Source organism: Coregonus clupeaformis, unplaced genomic scaffold (genome assembly GCF_020615455.1).
Source record: "Coregonus clupeaformis isolate EN_2021a unplaced genomic scaffold, ASM2061545v1 scaf0640, whole genome shotgun sequence".
Lineage (NCBI taxonomy): Eukaryota > Metazoa > Chordata > Actinopteri > Salmoniformes > Salmonidae > Coregonus > Coregonus clupeaformis.
Window position 1 is genome coordinate 124,375 of NW_025534095.1, and position 22,688 is coordinate 147,062.

At 43.0% G+C, this 22,688-nt stretch overlaps 1 protein-coding gene across 6 annotated transcripts; it reads right to left on the reverse strand.

Annotated features, from left to right (window-relative positions):
- Positions 1–813: 813 nt before the first annotated feature.
- On the reverse strand, positions 814–20,796 carry LOC121558158 (upstream stimulatory factor 2). 6 transcript variants are annotated; one of them, XM_041871628.2, is made up of 11 exons: positions 19,519–20,796; positions 11,643–11,680; positions 11,252–11,355; positions 9,953–10,072; positions 9,530–9,677; positions 9,126–9,213; positions 7,438–7,476; positions 6,311–6,369; positions 3,070–3,176; positions 2,548–2,676; positions 814–1,881 (listed from the first exon to the last, which is right to left on the reverse strand). In XM_041871628.2, exons 1-11 carry the CDS (start codon positions 19,557–19,559, stop codon positions 1,792–1,794), a joined length of 963 nt encoding a protein of 320 aa, XP_041727562.2. In that variant the 5' UTR covers positions 19,560–20,796; the 3' UTR covers positions 814–1,791. The 6 variants fall into 6 exon arrangements, with proteins under 6 accessions (XP_041727562.2, XP_041727561.2, XP_041727566.2 ...); XM_041871627.2 differs by having other exon boundaries at positions 11,252–11,358; positions 19,519–20,793; XM_041871632.2 differs by having other exon boundaries at positions 3,082–3,176; positions 19,519–20,791.
- Positions 20,797–22,688: the final 1,892 nt, after the last annotated feature.

Consider the following 22,688-nt stretch of genomic DNA (forward strand, 5'->3'; position numbering starts at 1 on the left):
TTGATATTGGGCAAAGCACAGCTATTCCTCTTGGTACAGCAAAATTGCATCCTTGAGATTCAGTGAGCTCCAAAAGTAAATGGGACATTGACACATTTGTTGTTTTGGTTCTGTACTCCAGCACTTTGGATTTGAAATGATATAATGACTGAGGTTAAAGTGCAGACTGTCAGCTTTAATTTGCGGGTATTTTTTATCCATATCAGGTGCTGTTTAGAAATTACAGCACTTTTTGTACATTTTAGGGGACAAAAAGTATTGTGACAATTATTTGTGTATTAAAGTAGTCAAAAGTTTAGTATTTGGTCCCATATTCCTAGCATGCAATGATTACATCAAGCTTGTGACTACAACTTGTTGGATTCATTTGCTGTTTGTTTGGTTGTGTTTGATGATTACGGATAGTCCTGAATGAATCGTGAATAATGATGAGTGAGAAAGTTAAAAGGCATAAACATCATACCCCCCCAAAAAAATGCTAACCTCCCCTGTTATCGTAATGGTGAGAGGTTAGCATGTCTTGGGGGTATGATATTTGTGCCTCTAACTTTCACTCATCATTATTATTCATTCAGGACTATCCATAATCATGGTAGCATCCACATGAATGTAGAAGTGTTTAGAAACATATTATATTCTAATTTACAATAAAAGTGACTACAAAATGACACAATGCATTATTTACCATTGATTTCTATTGGGCACAAAATTATCTGAAACACAATCAAAACAAACAGCAAATGCATCCAACAAGTTTGTAGAGTCACAAGCTTTATGTAATTATTGTGTGCTAGGAAATATGGGACCAATTACTAAACTTTTGACTCCTTTATTACACAAGTGAATTTATCCAAATACTTTTGGTCCCCTAACATGGGGGGGACTATGTACAAAAAGTGCTGTCATTTCCAAACGGTTCACTCTGATATGGATGCAAATGCCCCCAAATTAAAGCTGACAGTCTGCACTTGAACCTCATAGTCATTGTGTAATTTAAAAGTGCTGGAGTACAGAGCCAAAACAACAAAATGTGTCACTGTCCCAATACTTTGAGCTAACTGTATATTGGTGTCACTTTCGAAAACACCTAACAATATTGCCAACTATCAAGGCATTCTTTCACATGGTGCTGCAATTCAGCAGTTTATTTGTACCGTGTTCTCTGTTCTACTGGCTGGTAGCCTACCACACTCATACATAATCTATTCCTCTAGGATACATGAGCTTTTCTAAATGAGTCTCTCCAGGCATATTGTTAACAATACAATAACTAATAAATTTTAAACCGCTAACGTAACAAAATGGTAATATGAACCTCAACCACAAATACAGACTAAAATAAATGCATAACGACAGTTAAATTAAGAACATGACTGAAGAGAATGGGGGAAAACAACAACGTAACTCAATAAAATCTCCAACGTCACAGTCCACAGGTGAAGAACTAAATAAATATAGAAAGGGAGGGAGGAGTTGTGCAGAGGGTTTCTCTGGTGGTTGCGACCTCTTCTCTCTCTGAGACACATGTCTATTGTCTACACGGTGGCTTCTTTTGTCATTTCGACTGGTCCTGGATCAGTCAAGTGCAGCCAACAAAGCAGCAGGAGCCTGCCAAGAGTCTCGGATGCAGCCTCAAAGATGAGGCCAGGGAAGACTGTCTAACTGTCTGCGACTGTGAAAAGGAGTGATTCTTCAGTAGCTCGTTCGTTTTGTTCTGTTCCTATGTGTCATCTCCAGTCTGCCTCATCCTCCTCTTCCTTCTACCAATCCCGCTCTCCCAGTCTCCCTCGTTCATTGTGGCGGCGTCTCGCCCACGCTCTCGATGCCGTGCTGCTGGAGTTGCGCTCGGAGAAGGGCATTCTCATTCTTCAGCTCCTCGATCTGAGACAAACAACAAACAATGTCCGCCAATGAACAACAATGGGTGACCTCAATGTAATCAATAAATGAGCAGCAACTTAGCAAAATGCAACGTCAACTTCTAGGCCTCACTTGTTCTTTCAATGATTCTAGAACTAGACAGAAATGTCTGTTGTATAAACTTTTCAACAAAAGTTTTGGACAATCCTGGCCATAACATCCATCTGTTTTAAATCTCAAGGTACTGTACTATCATCTCAGCTTCTCCTCTGGGCTAGCACACACTCACTGCCTCTCTCTCCCCCACAGGACTGGAGACTGTTCGCTTCTGAGCATTAGAATGAGGACATGAAGAACGGTGCTTTGGGATTCAGTAAGAAATGAAAGTCAAAACACTCTCCATATAAATCTATGCTATAACTTCATTTTGACAATGTAAAAACGGCACTTCGGTTGTCAAACGTAAAATGAACGTTAAATGTAATGAAACGCCTTCATTTGTTTGAACATTAACCCTTTCTGTTCGCAGAATGTGATAGCCTGGTCCCAGATATGTTTGTGTGGTCTTGCCAACTCCTATGTTTGGCCTGACAATGACCATAGCAGTTGGCAAGACAGCACAAACAGATCCGGGACCAGGCTAGGCCTCTGATTCTTTGTGATAGCGTTCTTTCTAGGCTGTTTTACCTGCTGTCTGCAGAGCTCGTTGTCCACCTGTACTCTCGCCACCTCTTTGACACCGTCCAGGAGCCTCTGGTTATTCTGACGGAGCTCTCGGATGTAGTCACACGCCTTAGACAGGATGCCTCCTTTACTCTGGGGGAAGGAGAGAAGAGTTCAATAAGACATCCTGCCTTGTGGACCCCAGGAAGAGTAGCTCCTGCTTTCGCAACAGCTAGTGGGGATCCTAATAAAATACCAATACACACACAGGTGTTTAAATGAATGCAAACTGCCTGCCCCCCCCCACCCCCACCACACACACACAATTGAATCCCATTCAAAATCATATTTTCCCTAAGCCTAACCTTAACCTAACCCCTAAGCCTAATATAGCCTTTATACAAGGGAGGACCGGCAATATGTCCTCACTTCTCTGAATTTAAGTCGGTTTACTATTCTTGTGAAGACTTCTGGTACTCACAAGTATATTAAAATGTGTACACACACACACACACACACAAGACAAAGCTGCTGAGAGTGCCTTACAGAGTGACTTACCGCCCCCGTCTTAGTGCTGTCTATGTTGCAGTCGGGGATGATTTTGGAGAGCGTGACGATCCAATTGTTGATCTTGTCTCTCCGCCGCCTCTCAACTGTTGAGACACACAGAACAGGTTCAGAGAAAGAGGTGAACAATAGGGATACATACGGGGAGTGAACATTAGGGATACATACAGGGAGTGAACATTAGGGATACATACGGGGAGCGAACATTAGGGATACATATGGGGAGTGAACATTGGGGATACATACGGGGAGTGAACATTAGGGATACATACGGGGAGTGAACATTAGGGATACATACGGGGAGTGAACATTAGGGATACATACGGGGAGTGAACATTAGGGATACATACGGGAGTGAACAATAGGGATACATACGGGAGTGAACAATAGGGATACATACGGGGAGTGAACAATAGGGATACATACGGGGAGTGAACAATAGGGATACATACGGGGAGTGAACAATAGGGATACATACGGGGAGTGAACATTAGGGATACATACGGGGAGTGAACATTAGGGATACATACGGGGAGTGAACATTAGGGATACATACGGGGAGTGAACAATAGGGATACATACGGGGAGTGAACATTAGGGATACATGCGGGGAGTGAACATTAGGGATACATACGGGGAGTGAACATTAGGGATACATACGGGGAGTGAACATTAGGGATACATACGGGGAGTGAACATTAGGGATACATACGGGGAGTGAACATTAGGGATACATACGGGGAGTGAACAATAGGGATACATACGGGGAGTGAACATTAGGGATACATGCGGGGAGTGAACATTAGGGATACATGCGGGGAGTGAACATTAGGGATACATACGGGGAGTGAACATTAGGGATACATACGGGGAGTGAACATTAGGGATACATACGGGGAGTGAACATTAGGGATACATACGGGGAGTGAACAATAGGGATACATACGGGGAGTGAACAATAGGGAACATATGAGGGAACATTAGGGATACATGCGGGAGTGAACATTAGGGATACATACGGGGAGTGAACAATAGGGATACATACGGGAGGAACAATAGGGATACATACGGGAGTGAACATTAGGGGATACATACGGGAGTGAACATTAGGGATACATACGGGAGTGAACAATAGGGATACATACGGGGAGTGAACATTAGGGATACATACGGGAGTGAACATTAGGGATACATACGGGAGTGAACATTAGGGATACATACGGGGAGTGAACATTAGGGATACATACGGGGAGTGAACATTAGGGATACATACGGGAGTGAACATTAGGGATACATACGGGGAGTGAACATTGGGGCTACATACGGGGAGTGAACATTGGGGCTACATACGGGGAGTGAACATTGGGGATACATACGGGGAGTGAACATTAGGGATACATACGGGGAGTGAACATTGGGGTTACATACGGGGAGTGAACAATAGGGATACATACGGGGAGTGAACAATAGGGATACATACGGGAGTGAACATTAGGGATACATACGGGAGTGAACAATAGGGATACATACGGGGAGTGAACAATAGGGATACATACGGGGAGTGAACATTAGGGATACATACGGGGAGTGAACATTAGGGATACATACGGGGAGTGAACATTAGGGATACATACGGGGAGTGAACATTGGGGTTACATATGGGGAGTGGTTAGTGTCTACGTGGATATTTTTCTCTGTATGCCTTGAATAGTCACTTAGCTAGACATGTGACATTGTGGGAACATCTGACAGTTCAACAGTACCCTCTAGTGGTTGGTTGATATACAACATTTAATTCCCAAAAAGTGCTTCTACAGAGGGATTTGAGAAGTCTCTGGGTTTGAATTAGAAAAATTATATATTGTTCACTTAATGTCTTTGGCTTCAAACATAAAAAAAGAAACATTAAAACATCATAAGGTGCACCTCATTTAAAAAGAAATTCAACAAGATATATTGCATACAGTACATGGCCAAAGTATGTGGACTCCCCCTCAAATTAGTAGATTCAACTATTTCAGCCACACCCGTTGCTGACAATCGAGCACACAGCCATGCAATCTCCATAGACAAACATTGGCAGTAGAATGGCCCGTACTGAAGAGCTCAGTGACTTTCAATGTGGCACCGTCATAGGATGCCACCTTTCTAACAAGTCAGTTCGTCAAATTTCTGCCCTGCTAGAGCTGCCCCAGTCAATTGCAAGTGCTGTTTTATGAAGTGGAAACGTCTAGGAGCAACAACGGCTCAGCCGCAAAGTGGTAGGCCACACAAGCTCCCAGAACGGGACCGCCGAGTGCTGAAGCGCGTAAAAATAGTCTGTCCTCGGTTGCAACACTCAATACCGAGTTCCAAACTGCCTCTGGAAGCAACATCAGCACAACAACCGTTCGTCGGGAGCTTAATGAAATGGGTTTCCATGGCCGAGCTGCCCCACACGAGCCTAAGATTGGCTGGAGTGGTGTAAAGCTATCTGTCATTGGACTCTGGAGCAGTGGACTCTGGAGCAGTGGAAACGCGTTCTCTGGAGTGATGATGTTTCACCATCTGGCAGTCCGACTGACTATTCTGGGTTTGGCGGATGCCAGGAGAACGCTACCTGCCCAAACGCATAGTGCCAACTGTAAAGTTTGGTGGAGGAGGAATAATGGTTTGGCCTAGGCCCCTTAGTTCCAGTGAACGGAAATCTTAACGCTACGGCATAAAATTACATTCTAACTTTGTGGCAACAGTTTGGGGAAGGCCCTTTCCTGTTTCAGCATGACAATACCACCGTGCACAAAGCAAAGTCCATACAGAAATTGTTTGTTGAGATCGGTGTGGAAGAACTTGACTGGCCTGCACAGAGCCCTGACCTCAACCCCATCTAACACCTTTGGGATTCATTGGAACGCCGTCTGCGAGCCAGGCCTAGTCGCCCAATCTCACTAATGCTCGTGGCTGAATGGAAGCAAGTCCCCGCAGCAATGTTCCAACATCTAGCGGAAAGCCTTCCCAGAAGAGAGGAGGCTGTTATAGCAGCAAAGGGGGTACCAACTCCATATTAATGCCCGTGATTTTAGAAGGTGTTCGATGAGCAGGTGTCCACATACTTTTGGCCATGTAATGTATCTTGGAACGCAGAAGGAAAGCACTGAGTTGCATGGTTAAGATATCTTGGCTCTAAGAGAACATTAATCAGGGAGGATTGTGGGTGATGTACGCCCTTCCCTTTGCTCACCTTCATTGTGTTGAGCTCTCCTCCTTTCATCTCTGGGTGTCCGTGGGCCATCCATTTTCCTACAGACACAAACAAATAGAACATTTCACACATTTACAAAACCCGGGAGTCTTCAGTCCACCTCCATACAAACAGGTGCAACTCTTCCTAAAAGAAAAATCTTCAGACTGCAGCGCTCCACGCAACTAATCCAGTGCAAAAATTCCCCACCAGAACTACTATCTCAAAGCACCTGACCCCTTTACAATTACACACCACTCAGGCACCAGAGCCGTACTCTGCAGGGGGGGCCGCCAAGCACCACCTTAGGGCAGCCGTGCTGATCTGAAGCAGCCGTATGTGGCAGCATATGCGGTAATAACACCATCATTGGGGCTGACAGCGAGACGCAGTGACTGGAACTACTGTATTACTGACGGCCGTCTGGACAGGCAGATTTCTTGGAGGTGTCGGAGGTGTACGTGCCCTTCCCCGCTATACCCCAGAGAGTCTCTAAGGCACGGGCTTCATTATGGTCCTAAATTGCGATGTTGTCACATTGGTGTCCAGAGTAAGGCTAATGACAACTGTTTCTCCTTGTGTGTGTGTGTGTGTGTCTTCCGCTAGGTATTCTTTAATTAAGTTCCTCATACGTGACAGCCAGATGAGCTCACGAAGGCACTGGAGACGAGATGCGCAGGGCCGCGGCAGTAAACTAATACAATTTTCGACAGCACTTACCTTGACAAAGCTTTAATCCGTCTAATGAATTGTGTCATAAATTAAACCAAAATGGCTGGTGTTCACGCAGTGCACTTACCTTTTCCACATCTAATGAGTAAAAGCAATTAAAAAGCAAGCTAAATCAAAATGGACTGTTTTTACTTTAACCTAGCTATTCAAGGTCTTACAGAACAGAACAGAAACAACTCATGGCAATCAGGACTACCATCAAAGAGTACACACATCTTCCAATGCTAAATGTAGCTTAAATCACATCAAGGGTCTAACATATTCACTAGGGAATTGTACTAAAGGGAATAAGGAGGTGGTATGATTGTTCTTTCTTCTTTGTGGTATATGATCTAGGCCTAATTTGATTGGTTCATTGGTTGCATGGGGAGGGGGGATGTGGAAGTTGTCCTCACCAGTTTAAACCGTCATGTTGCAGCAGCTCGTTTTCGTCTCTGCGAACGGCAGGTAAGCGGTGGAAGTTTTCATTTAATTTCATTTATTTGCACAGATCAAATATGCTCAGTCATGGATTAGTTTATGCATTGTTGATGTAAGAACAAATCAAATACACAAATTATCACACCCACAAGAAAAACATATGGAAAGGGAGAATTGAATGGCAAACCACAGAAAAAACAAGTCCTCCCTAGACAGCAGCACACACTGCAGTGGTATCCAGCCCTTTTAGACTGTACATTTATCAGTGAAGTATATAAAAGCTTTACTGGTAGCCAAAGAGAACTAGGGGAATCACTGCAGCCCGACAACTAGAATTGGACTAGTCTTGTACGAACATCCCACACAAAAGCCCCAAGCAGCCTTAAGAACTTGGGAAGAGTCAAGATCAGTCCTAATAACAAAACCATACCCCAACACCTTACTGTGTGCAAATTGGTGGCCATCCCCTTTACCCAAAGCTATATTGTAAATGTATTTTTTCGGAGTATAAGAGGTGTAAAATCTCCATGTTGTTCCACAGGCCCGAGAATAAGAGTTCATCACATACAGGCAGGGAAATGACAAGGCAAGGCATATCCACTTAGTCCAACAAATTAGATTTGAGAGGATCATGTGCTCGTTCTGGATGGCAAAACAAGCATGGCATTATGAAAAATAAAAAAAAAGCACTTTGGACCTATTCTTCCAAACCATTTCCCTTATGTGCAGAACCCTTGAAACACAAGCTCATAACAAACACACAACTCCTCGTTTCATATTCAAACACTTGCCTGGCACTCTCCCTTCTAGATTATATGTTCAGTTTATGGGCATGTTTCCAATTTATTCCCACCCCTTGGCTCTGGGCATGGCGTATGCCTTTATAGAAAAATAATACGCACATTTACATTAATTTCCTAAATTAACCAGAACACTAATGTCAAATGAATTAACTGACACACATATCATTAATCATGAATTTGTCATGAGAGATCATTTAGTTTGGTTTTGATTCAGTGTTACTCATTCAGAGTGGTTTGAGGAGAATAGCTTAATCACATGATAATGATATTAATGATTGTGAAAGAGAAACAACTGAGGAGGAAGTAGGCAAGGAAGGGGGAAACCATGGCAACAAGGACAGGGACATGCACTAACACAACACCCCTGTGATGATATCATCCCATCCCAAGAGAACAGCAGAGTGCTCAAGGAAACTACACACACACACACACGCAGTGCTGTCTGACCCAGGACCAGGTCTGGCTCTTGCTCAACCCAAATCTCTATGGAAGGGAATAGGGGGATTCAGTTCAACTTTACTTTCAGTTTTTGGAGAGAATAGTCAATACACTATTTTTTCAATAGTCAATATCAGTGACTTTTAGTTTCCAGTCTAACGGATACATCTCAGACTCAAAGTAAAGTAAAACTCTTAGAAGCTCTGAAAAATCGCATAACACCTAGGCGTATAGGCTAGTTCTACATGGAAAACATGTCTGACATGCTTGTGGAAGATGAACGTAAGGACCGTGTAGGTAGGTTTTTGACTGCTTAACATCTGGAGTGGCTCAGACTGCTGTGTGCATGGGCTCTCCTTTCAGAGTCCCCCCAAAATGAGGGACATAGGAGGAGAGTAAGAAGCAGTGTGGTTGATACTCACTCAGGGTAGGGGTGCGTGCGCGGGGCTATGGTTCGCTGTGTGCCTGTCTGCAGGACGTCAGGAGGGGTCATCATCACGTAGAACTGACCTGTGGGAGAATAGATGACACGGGAACGAAAGAGAGAGAAAGAAAAAATGGGGCAGGTTGGAGACCTCAGTGACAAACTCTTAAGGGAGAATTTGGTGAGTGACACAGGAATCTTGCAATGAGACAAACCTCGTGGCTGAGGGGATGAACAGTTAATCTCTCTCAGTCAGCACTGTGTCATGGTACTCAAATGTCAATTTGATAAGTGGTCATTCTTCTTTATGTCTGTTTGGACTTGAACCAAAAATGAGGGACAGTATTTTTCCCTCAGAAGACTGCTAGCCTAGCGTTAGAAGTAGCGGTAGCGCTGACTCACCCCCGGCCTGTGTGGGGTCGGAGGTGGTCTGCACAGACACAGTGCCATCGCTCACAGCCGTAGGTGAGAAGTAGGCGAAGCGCGTCTCCCCTCCCAGCGTCTCTCCCACGGGGCTACCCCCATTACTGAAAGGGTTCTGGATCACAGCCTGACGGGGGACAAGGTGGGAAGGGTTAGCAAGCCCTACTGACAACTAACGTACAACATGGATATTACTTGAAAAATAATTCATTACAAGTGACATATATAAAAGTGTCCTGATTCGTGCATAACAAAAATATACAGATAACTTGTATAACGATCAATAGTTTGATTGAACCATGAATGTCTACTGAAGTATGTCACGCTCGTTAGCCATTAGGAACTGTGTTATTGTAAGGGAGTAACAGTAGCGGCCTTGGTTCCTGGTGTTCTGGTACCTACCTGGGTCACTGCTTGAGGAACGCCGGGGAAGGCGGCCGTGGAGACCACGCTAACCGGCCCTCCCCCATCGTCTCTCCCCTCCAGCTGCTGGTCAGTTACCTGGACAACGCGGTAAGTCACCTGAGGGAGACAGAGAAAGAGACAGAGACAGAGAGAGAGAGAGAGAGATAGAGAGAGAGAGAGAGAGACAGAGAAACTGGAGTCATTAATTCTACAAGAAAGAGCTTGGGATGCCTTCTAGCCTGACCACTGTCATTTCAATGTCACTTTGTGTTTTCAGTACTTGCAGGTTGGTTACCTCATATTGAGGTTCAAACCCTAGGCTATAGTATTTAAGCCCTTGCACATCGAATGATACTGCTAGGCCTATAAGTGATCCACACACCCAACATATGATTATATTGCAGAATGTGCCTGATTCAATATAAAAACAGCCAGGTCCAGAAAAACACTTGTTTGTTTCAAAATAATCCGGTTTTGTACCCCTTAATCATGTGACTCGCCTCCTGACTAACATGTGACACCAGCCGCATGACAAACCAGGAAAGGGATTGGAATCACATGATCACTCACACCAGCTGTGTGTACTCCAAATGAGCAGCGAACGGACCAGCTCAAACTAGCTTCATCCTTCACCTAAAAATTGGTTTATGCGAAGATAACATCCACTCTGATAATCCACAAAAGCATAGACGTAAACATTGACAATTAACCAACCAATTTGACGACCCAATGCTACATCCAAACCTGTAGGCCTATATCAGTGTCCTGGCCGGATCTGCTGTCTGGGTTCAAAGCGAACGCACACAAGGCTCTCAATTCAACGGAGAGGCTAGTGTTGAATAGGCAGGGTTTTCCATTTTGTGATGCGGTTGATTCTCTAGTGGAGGGATGGGCAACTCCAGTCCTCTGAGGCCTGCTTGGTGTCACACTTTTGCCTCAGCCCCAGCTAACACACCTGACTCCAATAATCAACTAATCATGGTGTTCAGTTTAGAATGCAATTAGTTTAAAATCAGCTGTGTTTGCTAGGGATGTGGAAGAAAGTGTGACACCACTCCGGCCCCTGAGGACCAGAGTTGCCCATCCCTGCTCTACTGAGTGATGCAGTAAACTGCCCCCATACAGTAAAAACAGACTTATGTGAATTCAGCTAGTTCAATGTTTCTAAAATCAGCACTGTCTACAGAGTAAGACCACTGCAGCAATCAGTGTCAATAAGGAATGTTCCTAGAGTATATGTCAATTAGGAATGTCCCACCAGAAAACTGCCAAAACGCTGTTCACCGAGACACCCACCTGACCACCCTCAGAGCGGAACTGGTACTGAATGTTGTGGTCCGCGAATGCCTGGGCCTGCTGAATACTGCCTATGGTAACAGCAGTCTGCTCCCCTCCCCCGTCTCCTGAGAGAAGGACAGTGGAATGAGAGGATTGATAGCAGAGAAAAATAACACCCAGATATCCTTTGACGAGAAATTAGTGAGGCAAGGAGCCTCATTGCAAAAAGCTAGTCCTAAAACAATTTGGCACTTGGGCATGTGTTTTTAGTCTGTTCTTTGGTTGATTTTTAAAGTAGCAGGTTTTTCAAGAGGATGTCTGAAATATGTCAGTACTTTGAAATGTATGAAAGAGTCAGAATGGTGAACGTCTGTGCCATGGCACACACAACCCAACATCAAATTCTTACCTTCTAATTGGATGACCTCCTCCTCTTGTTTTTCGTGACTAAGGAGGACATAAACAAGGAGAAATTCTAAACATAGGCAAGCAAGGTCTAGCTGACAAGGTTAATATAGAGTAGGGGATATGGCAGTACAAATACACTAGCTAACTACATTTTCAGCTATATTCCAACAAGATATGTCAAGAGCAGATGTGCATACATCATTTATCCAGCTGACAGCTAATCATTGTTAGTGCATGCCATTGCATTGAAAGTGAAAAGTAGAAAGCTTGCCAATTAGCTAGCTAGCAAAGATAAGTTATGAATGACATTCACAAAATAGTAACATAAGCTGGCAACTCAATTTACTGATGTCAAGGTAGCCTTAAAGCTAGAATCCTTCAATTGAAACAATAAAGTGTTCACCCCGCCTAGGGCTGTGGCGGTCATGAAATTGTCAGCCCGTTGATTGTCAAGCGAATAACTGGTCGGTCTCACGGTAATTGACTTCATTAACAAACACATTTTAGCATTTCCTGGCTTCCACACATAGCCTACAAGCCACTGATGTAGACCTTTGGAACATCTACATTTTAAAAATTATAATAAATCCATGTAATATAGCCTACACCATCACAATAAATCCATTATTGATTTCAGACAGGTCTAAAGAAACATGATATGAAGAAAATGTAGTCTATTTCAGAAGAACAGAATAGCATAGTCTGAGTTGTCCTTATGTTAGGGACTGATCTGGCTATGCCATATGGCTGTGGGCTACACTAGTTCATTTAGCAGACAAGATTTGCTTAGAATTCCATGGCATTATTTTAGACAATTTTATAGTATGAAGAATACAATTGACCATAGCTGAATTAAATAGAAATAATATTTTCTCCAAACGATTTGAGGGAGTGTGCACGAGGCTATTCTGTGTTGAGCGGTTAACAAAGAAACAGGTACTCCTATATGCTTAATTTAGAGTTATTTATGCAACTTTAGTTGTGATACAAATGTTGGGCTATATGTTTAGATTTGTAATACATTCTAAGGCTGCATGATGCGACTAATGATGATTTGAAAAAAGTCGAATGAAAGGCATGAGCTCTGCTCTATTTTTTGCATAGGCTGCACACACTTCATCAGTCTCTCATTCACAATTTGACAAGCACTTGATAATGCCTCAAATAGTCCCCTTTGGTGGCCGTAGCCCCCCCTAAAAAAATCCATGCATTTTGCGGCCACTGGCCATTGTGCCCTTGGGCTGAATATAATATTTATAATTCCCTTCTCCCGGCTGCGTGCCGAAGCACCTATCACTCACATGGCTCTCCGTCACGTGATCGGGTCTTTCTCACAGGCTACAAGTGAAGACAGACACATCCGGGACGCAACTGCGCTCGTCCTTATCCAATTCCGAGGCGCATACTGAAGATATGGGAAGAACTGTCCACATTTACTTTAGTCAGCTAACAAGATGAGTAGGCCTAATGAACAGCAAAAGCACTAGTCTATGTCAATCGACTATCCCCCATAGTACAAAAGTTGACCTATTCTATTCTTTGCGAGAAATAAATATTCCAAACATAGTCTGGGACAGTTGTGGGATGCGATAGATCCCACATTAATACAACACTACCATAAAAAATAAATGTTTTAAGCAATGAGCCTGACGCAACAGATGAGAACTTTTAGCTTAAAATGTTGATAGTCTATTTCTTCACATTTTAAGCGCCGCAATGCGCACAGGGCAGTAGGCTATAAGCGCAAATGTTCCATTAGCAAGAAAACCCCATTCTCAAAAGTGACACAAATGTAATTATGCATGTGATGCTTTTATTATAAAGGTGCATTTTTATGGTGAAAATGATCTTCCCCAAACTTGAAACTCACAAGCGGCCTGTATGCCAGTTAGGCTCTACACTCGTAAAGCGGATGAATGTGCTTCATTTTAAGAAGTTATTTGGCCACTTTATTTGTGATACAAACCTTATCAAAACATATAGGTCTATGGACTAGCCTACATGAGGTGTGCGACTATGATTTGAAAAGGTCGCAAAAAAAGCATGTGCTGTTTCTTGCCTTAATCTGGGCATCATTTACAAGTGATAGGCTAATATTGTCACACTACTTAATCTAGTCTTTACACATAATAAATAATGTACGTGTCAAATTTGTTTTGATTTAGAATGGACCATTATCATGCACCTGTCTCGAAACATGGGGCAGGGTAAAAAAATACATGTCATCTATGCACTTAAAATGGCGAATGGAGGACGCTTTTCCGTGGTTCATTTTCATGCCAGCCAGGTAGGCTACACTCCAGTTGCAAAGAGAAGCAATGTACTTAAATATTAGGAAAGTTGATAAATAAATAAATAAAGTAAGCCTACAGAGAGCTGATGGGATCCTCCTCTTTTTAAGAGGCCATCACTGTTGTTTTCTCATGCAATTGCATAGCCTATAGAAATGTTGCGCAACATGAGCTCATGGGCTCTCATGAAGAGTTTGATTAGATTTTTCAATACATTTGCATGAATGTCAGAGTGATTAGTGGGACAACAGAGTGCTGAGTACCAGGCAGTTAGCAAGTTTGGTAGGCTACTAATGACCACCATCAGCATCAGAACTTGGAGAAGGCTAATTACCGTGAGTAAATGGTCACATGGAATGTGACTGCCTTCATAACTCGTGACCGCCAGTGTGGTGTTAATATGGTCACCTTAACAGCCCTAACCCCGCCTCTGATTTGGTAAAAAATTAGGGATGGGCCTGGAGAAATGTAACCACTCTCAAATTCATAGACAGAGCTATGGATGCCATGACTGACCGTCCATATCATCAAAATTATAGTTTTAACATAGTTTAACATTTTTCACAAATAAATAATTTGGGCACAATACAAAATCACATTCTAAAATGCAGACTTTCTACACAGATATTTCACTGGATGTAAAAATGTGAAGCCTCCGGTTGGCGTTTCCACTCACTACCAAATATGGTGATGAGAGGAAGCCCCAGTGGCCGGCAGTGCGAGAAGATTCTACAAATGTTCTCATTGATTAAACATTTGATCTCCATACAGTTTTTGGTTTCCAAAACTAGAATCTGTAACAAACAGAGTGGACTGTGTTTTGTACACTTTACCCTTGGCCCCCCAAAATGTATTGCGTTGTTTAGGAGTGAAAGGGCGAATTGAGTTATTGCATACGCACACTTCACAGAGTAGGCGTTCCCTAACGGAAATACGCAAATAAATGCTAGAACACGACAATAGGATCTCACAAGCTCGTGCTTGGCTCTTCCCATCTCCTTGCTTGTTCTGCCAACTATGTGGTCCTCTGTAGCTCAGCTGGTAGAGCACGGCGCTTCGGGGTTCGCCCCCCCACAAAATATGATTAATTTGCTCCCATTGGAAACAACAGGCTCTGGTCTATCTTGGGTTGGTTATAAAAATCTTTGCTTTCTATTTGACAACAAAAGCTAGACCGGCTTCTGTTGTCAAGATGGGAAAACAGCACCATCCCTCTCAGTAGTGGAAAAAGTACCCAATTGTCATACTTGAGTAAAAGTAAAGATACCTTAATAGAAAATGACTCAAGTAAAAGTAAGTCATCCAGTAAAATACTACTTGAGTAAAAGTCAAAAAGTATTTGGTTTTAAATATACTTAAGTATCAAAAGTAAATGTAATTGCTAAAATATACTTAAGTATCAAAAATAAAAGTATTAATAATTTCAAATTCCTTATATTAAGCAAACCAGACGGCACCATTTCTTGTTTTTTTTATTTACGGATAGCCAGGGGCATACTCCAACGCTCAGACATCATTTACAAACAAAGCATTTAGAGATGGCAGTATTTTTACTGAAGTGCTTTACACCACTGATCCCTCTCTTACATCGGCGTCACTAAAAGACATGGTCATAGCCTCCTCAAACACAACAAACAATGGCAGACTGAGGCAAGTGGCCGGTGTAGAAATCGCTGTGTCAATTCCTGGTTGCTAAAATTCCACACTCTTCGCTCAATTTGAATAGTGTAGGGAATCTAAATCTCTGTAAAATATATTTCCATTAACAAAATTGGTGGACAAAACTGAAAGTAAATCTTGGGTGGTAACCACCATGGTCTATGCTATACGGGATCCTTGGGGTATTAAAAAAGCACTAACCTCCTCACCGAGTTGCAAGAAATTGGTGCGGGGGAAGGGGGAGATTAGTTTGTATTCAGCCTATTTGTTGTTGCAATTCACCTAGCTTCCACATGGGTGAGACATTCTACATTTAGCACATTTAACTCATGAGGCAGTTATAATCTTCAAGAATCAAATGGACAGTGTTTCCCTTTATTGATATATATGATATGATAAAAAAAAACTAAACACAAACACACACTGAGTATACCCAACATTAGGAACACCTACAGTGAGGGAAAAAAGTATTTGATCCCCTGCTGATTTTGTACGTTTGCCCACTGACAAAGAAATGATCAGTCTATAATTTTAATGGTAGGTTTATTTGAACAGTGAGGGACAGAATAACAACAAAAAAATCCAGAAAAACGCATGTCAAAAATGTTATTAATTGATTTGCATTTTAAATGAGGGAAATAAGTATTTGACCCCCTCTCAATCAGAAAGATTTCTGGCTCCCAGGTGTCTTTTATACAGGTAACGAGCTGAGATTAGCTTGTTACCTGTATAAAAGACACCTGTCCATAGAAGCAATCAATCAATCAGATTCCAAACTCTCCACCATGGCCAAGACCAAAGAGCTCTCCAAGGACGTCAGGGACAAGATTGTAGACCTACACAAGGCTGGAATGGGCTACAAGACCATCGCCAAGCAGCTTGGTGAGAAGGTGACAACAGTTGGTGCAATTATTCGCAAGTGGAAGAAACACAAAAGACCTGCCAATCTCCCTCGGCCTGGGGCTCCATGCAAGATCTCACCTCGTAGAGTTGCAATGATCATGAGAACGGTGAAGAATCAGCCCAGAACTACACGGGAGGATCTTGTCAAATGATCTCAAGGCAGCTGGGACCATAGTCACCAAGAAAACTATTGGTAACACACTACGCCGTGAAGGACTGAAATCCTGCAGCGCACGCAAGGTCCCCCTGCTCAAGAAAGCACATATACAGGCCCGTCTGAAGTTTGCCAATGAACATCTGAATGATTCAGAGGAGAACTGGGTGAAAGTGTTGTGGTCAGATGAGACGAAAATGGAGCTCTTTGGCATCAACTCAACTCGCCGTGTTTGGAGGAGGAGGAATACTGCCTATTACCCCAAGAACACCATCCCCACAGTCAAACATGGAGGTGGAAACTCCTGAGTGGCGCAGTGGTCTAAGGCACTGCATCGCAGTGCTAGCTGTGCTCTGTCGCAGCCGGCCGCAACCGGGAGACCCATGGGCGGCGCACAATTGGTCCAGCGTCGTCCAAGGTAGGGGAGGGTTTGGCCGGCAGGGATGTGGGTTCGTTTCCCACGGGGGGCCAGTATGAAAAAAATAGAAAATACGTATCCTTTCACTAACTGTAAGTCGCTCTGGATAAGAGCGTCTGCTAAATTACTAAAATGTAATGTAAATGAAACATTATGCTTTGGGGGTGTTTTTCTGCTAAGGGGACAGGACAACTTCACCGCATCAAAGGGACAATGGACTTGGGTGAGAACCTCCTTCCCTCAGCCAGGGCATTGAAAATGGGTCGTGGATGGGTATTCCAGCATTACAATGACCCCAAACACACGGCCAAGGCAACAAAGGAGTGGCTCAAGAAGAAGCACATTAAGGTCCTGGAGTGGCCTAGCCAGTCTCCAGACCTTAATCCCATAGAAAATCTGTGGAGGGAGCTGAAGGGTCGAGTTGCCAAACGTCAGCCTCGAAACCTTAATGACTTGGAGAAGATCTGCAAAGAGGAGTGGGACAAAATCCCTCCTGAGATGTGTGCAAACCTGGTGGCCAACTACAAGAAACGTCTGACCTCTGTGATTGCCAACAAGGGTTTTGCCACCAAGAACTAAGTCATGTTTTGCAGAAGGGTCAAATACTTATTTCCCTCATTAAAATGCAAATCAATTTATAACATTTTTGACATGCGTTTTTCTGGATTTTTGTTGTTGTTATTCTGTCTCTCACTGTTCAAATAAACCTACCATTAAAATTATAGACTGATCATGTCTTTGTCAGTGGGCAAACGTACAAAATCAGCAGGGGATCAAATACTTTTTCCCCTCACTGTAAGGTGTCGAAAGCATTCCACAGGGATGTTGGCCCATGTTGACGCCAATGCTTCCCACAGTTGTGTCAAATTGGCTGGATGTCCTTTGGGTGGTGGACCATTCTTGATACACACAGGAAACTGCTGAGCGTGAAAAACCATACCCTGTTCAAGGTCACTTAAATATTTTGTCTTGCCCATTCATCCTCCAAATGTCACACATACACAATCCATGTCTCAAGGCTTAAAAATCCTTCTTTAACCGGTCTCCTCCCCTTCATCTACACTGATTGAAGTGGATTTAACAAGTGACATCAATAAGGGATCATAGCTTTCACCTGGTCAGTCTATGTCATTGAAAGAGCAGGTGTATACTCATATTAGGGGTTGTTCTGTTTTTCAGTGCCTTAGACCGCTGCGCCACTCAGGATCTCAGGTATATGATGTTTTGGTAATCTGAATCACGCAATGCCTTGCAAATTCACCAAAGTAGCTTAAAGTTTGCCTCTTCCTCTCTGTTTTTATTTAAATTACACAACTTTCCCCAGGCCTTTAATGGCTTATCGTCTAGTTGGGCTATAACAGGGAAAATAATGTTTTGTGATCACTGCACTGTCACTACAGACCCGGGTTCGATCCCTGAGTGTTTCACAGCCGGCTGTGATCGGGAGCCCAATAGGGCAGCGCACAATTGGCCCAGTGTCATCCGGGTTAGGGGAGGGGTTGGCCGGGGTAGGCCGTCATTGTAAATAAGAATTTGTTCTTTAACTGACTTGCCTAGTTAAATAAAGGTTAAATAAATAAATATATATACACTACAGGTCAAAAGTTTTAGAACACCTACTCATTCCAGGGTTTTACTTTATTTTTTTTACTATTTTCTACATTGTAGAATAATTGTGAAGACATCAAAACTATGAAATAACACATATGGAATCATGTAGTAACCAAAAAAAGTGTTAAACAAATCAAAATATATTTTACATTTGAGATTCTTCAAAATAGCCAGCCTTTGCCTTGATGACAGCTTTGCACAGCTGAAAAATACAATATGTTTGGTTATGGAAAATATATTTCACTGCGGTTTAGACGGTACAATGATTCTCTACACTATAGTTGCTTGTTTTGTCACATCAACTGAAATTAGGCGAATTATTATAATTTTAGCAACCAGGAAATGGTGGAGCGATTTCTACATAGTGCATCTTTAATTTACAAGTCCAAAAATGGATGTAGTAACTACATTCCAGCTGTAAACTAGCAAGTTAACTTTGTAAGTTATATCTCTAACGAACTATCTAGTAAGCTAACTAATGTTAGTTCAGTGTTAACAAAACGGATAGCCCTAGCTAGCTAGGTAACGTTAGTTTAGTTAGCTAACGTTAGCTAACTACTACTACTAGCAAGATTTAGATTATTTACCTAGTACTGTAAATTAACTACCGTAGATAACCGTGTTTGCATGAAATGCTGCAGTCGTTTGCTATACTGTAACCCTTTTCTAATTGGATTTTCTAGCTTAGCTGTGCAAAAAGATGACTAAAATAAACCACTTTATTGAATCTAGTTTATACTACACATAATCAGGCTGTTTTCTAGAAAATGGAGGCCAGGCCTTCGCTTGCTAGAGGAGACGTCCATACATGATGGAGAGGAAGTGGAGGGAATTGTATTACCTTGTCGCGGTGTCCAGACTCTGTTCGAGGTGCATATCCATCAGGGTTTGAAATAAAATGTGATATTCAGTGACACAGACGCGTAGATGGAAGTGCTGATCACGGGAACAAACACTCGGGTCATGTGAGAGAGACAGTCCAAGACACGTGAGGCATATATCGGACTCGAAGTTAAAATGGAGACCGCTGCCGCTGGCTGGGGTTTATGTCGCTCTCGAAGCTTTCGTTCTCACCGTTTTACTCGCACTTTGCTAATTTGAGTCTGTGTCGTCAGGATAGAAACTTGGACTGTTGGAATTGTTTCGTTGCAAGGTTATGGCACAGTAATTCGTCGAATAATTTCGGTAAATGTTTTGTCACGCTCGGGTTTTTTTCTCCTCTCAAAACCTCTGCAGGAAACCAGCTTCTGTCGTGTCTCACAAAATATGGAGTGGACCATTGGTGTTAGCGATTTTAATTCCCCGCCCTGCTCTGCGTCTATTTTTGTTCAACTTTTGATCTTGGAAGAGGAGTATGTAGAAATGTGTTTTATGTACAGTAGGCTACACTGCAATGTTGATTTGATGTGCCCCTGTTTCGAAATGAATTTTCAACCTTCTCCATTCCATTCTATCCATTGCGTGTCAACGTTTGTATTATTACAAAACATTACAATTACACCGTCTAATTAATGTCTGATATTTACAAAGATGGTTTAGAAACTGTGTTCGGAGTCCAAATCAAGCTCATGTGACATATGATGCTGCTGATAACGTTGGTTTATTCAGGTGAGAGCTGAGATCGAATCCGGGTTTTTGCTTTAACCACATGACTACCACGTCAAAGGAAAGTGAAATACAATAACAAACAGTACCATTTGTGCTGCAAAATAACAAACAGTACCATTTGTGCTGCATTGAGCACTTTGTAAACATTGAATCAATAAAATAAAAATCGGGTGCAAAGTCTACCTAGACAGTGGTTGATATATAATAGTTACATTGAAATAGTTACATTAAGAGGATATGTGTAGGAGATAATTCTTCCACTGATATTTTCCATTGACCACCAAGGAACATGTTGCATATTTGATATGATTTAATACAAAGTTTTAGATTGTGCATCTTAAGGCTAAGTTAATCTTAGAACCATAGGATCGTATGGTTCTAAAGATGAAGTTAGCCTTAAGACTACTTGCCGACACCAAGGAACTTGAAACTCTCGACCCGCTCCACTGCAGCCCCGTCGATGTTAATGGGGGCCTGTTCAGCCTGCCTTTTCTTGTAGTCCGCGATCATCTCCTTTGTCTTGCTCACATTGAGGGAGAGGTTGTTATCCTGGCACCACACTGCCAGGTCTCTGACCTCCTCGCTATAGTCTGTCTCATCGTTGTCGGTGATCAGGCCTACCACTGTTGTGTCGTCAGCGAACTTAATGATGGTGTTGGAGTTGTGCTTGGCCACGCAGTCATGGGTGAACAGGGAGTACAGGAGGGGACTAAGCACGCACCCCTGAGGGGCCCCAGTGTTGAGGATCAGCGTGGAAGATGTGTTGTTGCCTACCCTTACCACCTGGGGGCGGCCCGTCAGGAAGTCCAGGATCCAGTTGCAGAGGGAGGTGTTCAGTCCCAGGGTCCTTAGCTTAGTGATGAGCTTTGTGGGCACTATGGTGTTGAACGCTGAGCTGTAGTCGATGAACAGCATTCTCACATAGGTGTTCCTTTTGTCCAGGTGGGAAAGGGCAGTGTGGAGTGTGATTAAGATTGCGTCATCTGTGGATCTGTTGGGGCGGTATGCGAATTGGAGTGGGTCTAGGGTTTCCGGGATGATGATGTTGATGTGAACCATGACCAGCCTTTCAAAACACTTCATGGCTAACGACGTGAGTGCTACGGGACGTTAGTCATTTAGGCAGGCTACCTTAGCTTTCTTGGGCACAGGGACTATGGTGGTCTGCTTGAAACATGTAGGTATTACAGACTCGGTCAAGGAGAGGTTGAAAATGTCAGTGAAGACACTTGCCAGTTGTTCCACGCATGCTCTGAGTACACGTCCTGGTAATCTGTCTGGCCCCGCGGGCCTTGTGAATGTTGACCTGTTTAAAGGTCTTGCTCACATTGGCTACGGAGAGCGTGATCACACAGGCGTCCGGAACAGCTGGTGCTCTCATTCATGCTTCAGTGTTGCTTGCCTCGAAGCGAGCATAAAAGGCATTTAGCTCGTCTGGTAGGCTCACGTCACTGGGCAGCTCGCGGCTGGGTTTCCCTTTGTAGTCTGTAATAGTTTGCAAGCCCTGCCACATCCGACGAGTGTCAGAGCCAGTGTAGTAGGATTCAATCTTAGTCCTGTATTGACGTTTTGCCTGTTTGATGGTTCGTCTGAGGGCATAGCGGGATTTCTTATAAGCGTCCGGATTAGTGTCCCACTCCTTGAAAGCGGCAGCTCTAGCCTTTAGCTCAGTGCGGATGTTGCCTGTAATCCATGGCTTCTGGTTGTGATATGTACGTACGGTCACTGTGGGGATGACGTTGTCGATGCACTTATTGATGAATCCCGGAACATATTCCAGTCTGTGCTAGCAAAACAGTCCTGTAGCGTAGCATATTACCTCAATTATCTCGACTAACTTGTACCCCTGCACATTGACACGGTACCGGTACTCTCTGTATATAGCCTCGTTAATGTTATTTTATTGTGTTTCTTTTTTTCTTACTTTAGTTTATTAGCATTTTTTTTGCAAATATTTTCTTACTGACTTTTTTTTTAAATTCTGCATTGTTGGTTAAGGGTTTGCTAGTAAGCATTTCACGGTAAGCTCTACACCTGTTGTATTCGGCGCAATTTGTATTTTATTTTTTGACATAAAGGTTTGTTTTCACCTCATACAAGCAGTTTATAAAGATGAGCTGCTCCTTTAATTACACCATGAAGTTTACCCTAGTTGACCCAAGAGTGGAACACAATTCCTGGGTTTTATGTCCGACTAAATAGCAGGAGTACCAGCTTTTTCTCTGTGATTGGTTACAGGTCACTTTTGCTGACAGTCTTCAAGATTCACATAATTCAATTGGTTCCAACAATGGGCGGTCCCGTTTAGACCCGCCTTCTTTCTTTTCAACGGAATCATTCTAAAATCTTTCCGACCTCTCCTGCCTTACCGTTCTCCTAGCAGCAGGATATTATGGTGGCAGC

What these genes read in the sequence shown, in the direction of transcription:
- LOC121558158 (XM_041871627.2), bottom strand. Translation starts at nt 19,559, where the DNA reads ATGGATATGCACCTCGAACAGAGTCTGGACACCGCGACAAG. An exon ending in TCCGCTCTGAGGGTGGTCAG is followed by an intron (nt 10,073 to 11,251) that starts GTGGGTGTCTCG and finishes TGTCTCCCTCAG; the next exon opens with GTGACTTACCGCGTTGTCCA. An exon ending in CAACATGACGGTTTAAACTG is followed by an intron (nt 6,370 to 7,437) that starts GTGAGGACAACT and finishes TTGTGTCTGTAG; the next exon opens with GAAAATGGATGGCCCACGGA.